General features: G+C 44.7%; 1 protein-coding gene across 1 annotated transcript in view; it reads right to left on the reverse strand.

Moving 5' to 3' along the window:
• Positions 1–84: 84 nt before the first annotated feature.
• Positions 85–5,853, reverse strand: part of LOC111871065 (ganglioside GM2 activator) — a 6,440-nt gene continuing 671 nt past the window's right edge. The window contains exons 2-4 of the mRNA XM_023863834.2: positions 2,102–2,281; positions 431–604; positions 85–345 (exon numbers count right to left, since the gene is read on the reverse strand). Coding sequence (XP_023719602.1) covers positions 184–345; positions 431–604; positions 2,102–2,281 — 516 coding nt within the window. The 3' untranslated portion in view covers positions 85–183. The remainder of the gene's footprint in view (positions 346–430; positions 605–2,101; positions 2,282–5,853) is intronic.

The raw sequence follows: 5,853 nt of genomic DNA on the forward strand, positions 1-5,853 counted from the left end.
TGAGTCCGGTTATGGATCCCATTTACACACACATACACACAAGGAACTGGTTGATCTGAAGAGGCAGTCAGTATACACGTGTAGTTAAATTTACGTTTTAGAGTATGGATTACTAAATCACGTTTATTTCAGTGACTGCGTTTTGCATTTACATGTGAGTCTTACAGTGCTAATTGCAGTGATTTACTTTGGGACTGCTTTGAGAGTAAACGAGGCGGTGTAGCAGGCCATTTCGTACTTATTGTGTGTGAACGTCGCTGTGGCCCTGTATTTTCCACTAACGAGGCCTGCCCAGTGGTTGCCATCCGCAGATATTCTCACGTCGCTAGGAATCTTGTACAGCCCCTGCAAGAAATACAATTCGTAATTCAGGCAAACCACCAGACACTGATCTGAACAACAGATAATTAAGTTTAACGAAGTTTCTAACCTTTTCAACAGGACAACGGCAGGGGACACGATCTTGAACAAAGGACGCAGGACATGACGTATCTTCATCGTAGCCATAGTTACACAGGTCCTCGTAGATACAGGATCCAAAATCTCTAATGCAGGGTACTCTCACCCACACCCCAAACACTTGGCGCTCCATCGACACCTTTGCCTATTTCACACAGTACAGTCTGTTTCATGTACATTGCGAATGGAAACATCACTAAAAGGCAAAGCTATCCCTGTAACAGGCCGCGGAGGCCCATAGGGTTATGAGACGTCGAGGCTCCCACATTTTCTAGACAATCAGCTCACAGATGGCAGTGAGGTTGTCAGCCTTACGCGCCGGCCGCGCTTTACCCCCCAGGCAGATTCCTGGTGCTCATTTCTGTTACAGGCTAAGTCGACCCCAGGGCCACACTGCGGCTGGAAGGGTTAGGTCAATTAAGAAATGCACCTCATCGAGACTCGGGCCTGCAACCATCCGGCTTGTAGCGTAGTGCCTTAACCAACTACGCTACATCAGCATACAGGCTAATGCCTTAAGGAGAAGTACAGACACTGTATTAGACGCTAGAAAAGGTTAATCTGGGCCGCACCATAGCTCAAGCGTTTAGACGCTGGCTTCCCGCCTCGGCGGTCCGTGTTCGATGCCGGGTCTGGTCAAGTGGGATTTGTGGTGGACAAAGTGGCGCCGGGGCGGGTTTTCTCCGAGTACTTCGGTTTCCCCTGCCGATCTTTATTCCACCAACTCCTCCACAATCACCCTCAACTATCATCTGGGGCTGGTACAATAGGCCAGAAGTGGCCGCAGTACAAGGGACTTAGTCCCACCCCACTAGCAATAAAAAAAGGTTAATCTAGAAATAGCACACATAATTCCAAGTACCTCATCATCAGAAGTCAGAACAAAATTAAAGAAAGCTGATCTTTCGAAATCGTGTAGACTTTGGACATTCGGAATGACGGTAATAAATTAAAATTACGTTCACGAAGAAGTTAAGAGCGGACGGAAATAGGGGAATATTTCCCATTATCCAGTTCAGAATGTTTTGCCTCCTTCCGCTCTCTGCAGTGTGAAGCTTGATCACTCGCATAAAGGGAGGGGTCTAAAAGCTAAGTTCTGAGGTGAATATTTAAACCTATGTTGCTATGAAGCAGGAAGATGGAGAAAATTCCATAATGAATAACTTAATAAATTATCATACTCTTTACCAGATACTGTTATAATGATCATTACATATGTGATGGCTGGCACATGTAGCACACTTAAAAAATTGTTTTCGGAAAACCTAAAGGGAAGAGATCATCCTTTATATATAGGAATAGACTTGGGGAGGGGGGCCATTCAAACGTATTGTGTTAAATACATAGGCTGTGGGGTTGTGGACTTGATTTTTTTTTTGCCTGAATATGGTTCAATGGCAGAGTTTTGTTGAACACTGTAATGAACCTTGCAGTTCCACGAAAGCGCGGAATTTCTTGACTAGCTGAACCATTATCAGCTTCTAAAGAAGGGCCCTATCACACGAAGTTCATTGTCCAGGATTCAAGAAGGCGTCAGGAATTCTTTCTGAACTTTCAATTGTTCTTGAAGAACAACATTACAATTCCTAACAAGTAGAAGGGTGCAGGAGCAGCGGTATGAGAGGCAGTGAGGGGTTCCTACCGTGATAGGTGCAGACAGGAAAGTCATTATATTCACTTTCCCAGATATCTCGATTTCTCCCTTTCCATTGTTGAACACGTGGATGTTCTGCAGCTCAAGCCCTCCGTGGGCGTTGCTGCAGGTCTTCATAGCCAGGTCCTTCACTTCAACATACTTCTTCGGGATAATGAGATCAAGGACCTGGAACACAAACACTTGCGAAGGTCAATTTAGTCTCGAAAGTGGTTCGAACGTGAATGAAGAAAATGAAATACCGGAGTAAACCCTCGAATGTACGTATTTTCTCGTTTTCTTACCATGTAGTACAGGTGTAAGTGTACAAGTTCTAATTGTCCCCGAAGTCTTACGTGCGAATAACATTTTGTCTCGCAGTTGGACGAAGGGCAGACTGTATTTAAAAATTTGAAAATTTTTTCATTGGCCCTACAGCCCTCATTTGGGCCTAGGCCTACTTCCATGTAACTCTCCGTTCACTTCGTTTTTTACTACTAGATCTTAGACATACGGTAGGACTTCTTGGGCGGGTGATCAGCTCATCGCAAGGCCTCTACCTGTACACAAACACAGAAAAACGCACACAAACATCCATGCCCCGAGTGGGATTCGAACCCACGATCCCGGCTTCTGAGCGAGCGAAGACGGTGCATGCCGAAAACAAAGTATAGATGAGAATAATTGGGCCTAAGGGAAGTGGAATAGCAGGAGGGTGGAAAACATGATATACAGTATTGTGGAGCTTAATAATAGATACAGTTTCTGGTCACCCGGTATCTTCATTGTCACTAAATCATGAACATGTAGCATGCACGGAGATAATAGATGACGTAAACTGTTTTGGATTGAAGGTGTAGGCCAACGGAGAGAAAAACATGCAGTTCAAATAATATTCAAGTGGAACTTAAAGTAACAGAAAACGGAAACCTCTTAAGATGAAGCAGGGCCCAATATGAGGGGCCAGATTAAGGTGAAGTTGTCCCGGTGCTTAATTATTTAAGCACTATTCCATGAAGATATGTGAAGGAGTGGAATTGTAGCTCCGCCGTTCTTGACCTCGACACTTATTGGAGGTGAGTGATCATGTTCACGCCCCGGCCGTTTTACCCCCGGAGAAAAATAACTCTGTACCCATTGAGTAAGGGGCTGGGTGAGTCCCAGATCCGGTCTGGACAATGTGGAGAAGAGAAAAATTTTGCCTTTGTCGGGAATCGAACCCCGGCCCTTCAAACTGTAGCCCTTCACTATACCGACTGAGCTATCCCAACTTCTGATCAGAGTAATGATGTTTATATTTTTGTGTGCTTCTTGCTAATAAAGGGCGTGAGATGAACACAAGAGATGCTGTGCTTGTCTGTGAAGACGTTTCTTCGGAAACGTCAACGTATTCTTTTAAATTTGATATTGGAAAGTCTACAATGTAAACTGTCAGCCGAATTTAATTCTGGTCTCCAATTGTCAAATATAAATAATCGGATAATCATGCAAAAGCACTGATATGCAAATAGTTAGTTAGTTATTGGAGAGGGTGGGTTTCCCAATGCACTGAGACCTGTATTGGTCCATTGTGCTTCCCTCTATGATTTCTACCAGTCTCTATATCCTACCGGTACTGGTGCTTACCATCAGTCCCGCCCAGACAGCGATACCGGCTCTACTAGCTGAGAGGTATCTATAATGCTTCCCCCACCCACCAGAGGTATTAGAGACTGCTGTTGGGCGGGAAACGTCCGTTAATTTGGCTCAGTAACCTCCTTTGGAGATATGAGGTTCTTTTACGTGCCGTAAAGCTACGACACGGGACCCACGGCTTAAAGTCCCTCCCGGAGGACTTGTTCCCTGAAAATTTCCGCCCTTAAAAATTCTACGACCTCCGCCGGGTATTTGAACCCGCGTACTACGAGTCATGAGGTGGGAACGTTACCTCTAGACTACGGAGGCCGCTGATATGCAAATAAAATACACGCCTAATTGATATCTATAAATTTTATTTTAAACATGATGTACATGGAAAAATAACATTTAGCGTCTTGTGCAGTATTGTGTGTGGTGAGGTTGGCTTTCCTGAACTTATCAATCTCTTAGTTAAAGAACGGGAGGGACAGTACCGTATGAAAAATAGAATTTTGGATGTCCTACACCTTTCTACTGCCATCTTAGAGCACAGCTTCACGTCTTGAGTATGGCACTACCCACAACAATATTGCGTTACCACGGCTAACGTCCGTTTCTGCATCTGCTTCCTGTCTGTGGACTGGAGAAAAATATCCTTGCGGTTTTCCTTATGTTGATAATTTCTGTGATACTGCCTTTGAAGTAATTTTTTTATTGCTAGTGGGGTGGGACTAAGTCCCTTGTACTGCGGCCACTTCTGGCCTATTGTACCAGCCCCAGATGATAGGTGAGGGTGATTGTGGAGTAATTGGTGGAATGAAGATTGGCAAGGTAAACTGAAGTATACGGAGAAAACATGCCCCGGCGCCACTTTGTCCTCCATAAATCCCACTTGACTAGACCCGGGATCGAAACCGGGCCGCCCCGATGGGAAGCCAGCGACTAACCGCTTGAGCCGCGGCCCATTGAAGTAATTACTCACCATCATTATGAACTTCACGTTTTCCCTTAGGTCTCTCCAACTAGGTATCGGTTTAACGTTCCTGTTGGAAAATGACTCTCATGGAGTACAACTGATATGAAATACCAACCACCGCCGAGTTACGTCCTTAAGAAATTTATTCCAACTTACAACCCACTTTTCTACAATCCATTATTAAGATTACCTTCTCAGTTCCTTTGAGTTATTTTGAACAGAACAGGTTAACACAGTTGTATCGCTCTAGGCTTGTGCACGGAAGGTACACGATTCGAATGGGGGCATGGGACTTTTCTCCGGAGGCAAATCGGCTGAGAACACTTACCTCCATCTACTCCCGAGGTCAACAGACCTCTACATATAACTGTACTCCCCAATACATTTTTATAAGTAGGTGCTTAATTAATTAAACACAGGGAGAACTTTTATCCTTGGCACTACAGCCCCAGTGGGCCTAGGCCTAACTCCATGAACTTCTCCGTTCACTTCGGTTTTTCTAGATCTTACACATTCGGTAGGACTCCTTGGGCGGGTGATCAGCTCGTCGCAAGTCCTCTACCTGTACACAAACACAGAAAAACGCACACACACAAACTAAACATCCACGCCCTGAGTGGGATTCGAACCCACGATCCCGGTTTCCAAGCAAGCGAAGACAGTACATGCCAGGGAGAACTTTACCTATACCTTATCCGATTCGAACATTGGCAGGGCTTCAGGATGTTCTGTCTTCCTCATTCTCTACCGGGAAGTGCTGGAAGGCCACAGCGATCTTAGTTCAAATTCCTACCTGCTCCCTAGTCAAAATTGTCATTGCCTTCGGCGCAGTCTACGTCACATAATTTCTGCAGAGGAGAGCTTCATTTCGTAATCTTTCCAAAAGCAGATTCTAAAGGGTTCTGACCGTTCTGACGATGGTGTATAACACACAGAATTACTCGGTTTTGGACTTTGTCCATCGTCAGATATTGTAGAGAATAGAAAATACGACGTTTCGGTAAATGTATCTGTTTCCGTCCCCAAGTGAAGGAGGAGAATGTACAAAATTTCTAAGGGACCCAAATGAGCAGGTGTCTTCTTTCATTTCACATAAGGACGGAAACATACAGTTTCGGAAACGTCGTGTTTTCTGTTCTCTAGAATATCGGACGATGGAAAAAGACAA

The sequence above is a fragment of the Cryptotermes secundus genome, unplaced genomic scaffold (assembly GCF_002891405.2).
Source record: "Cryptotermes secundus unplaced genomic scaffold, Csec_1.0 scaffold73, whole genome shotgun sequence".
NCBI classification, from domain to species: Eukaryota; Metazoa; Arthropoda; class Insecta; order Blattodea; family Kalotermitidae; genus Cryptotermes; species Cryptotermes secundus.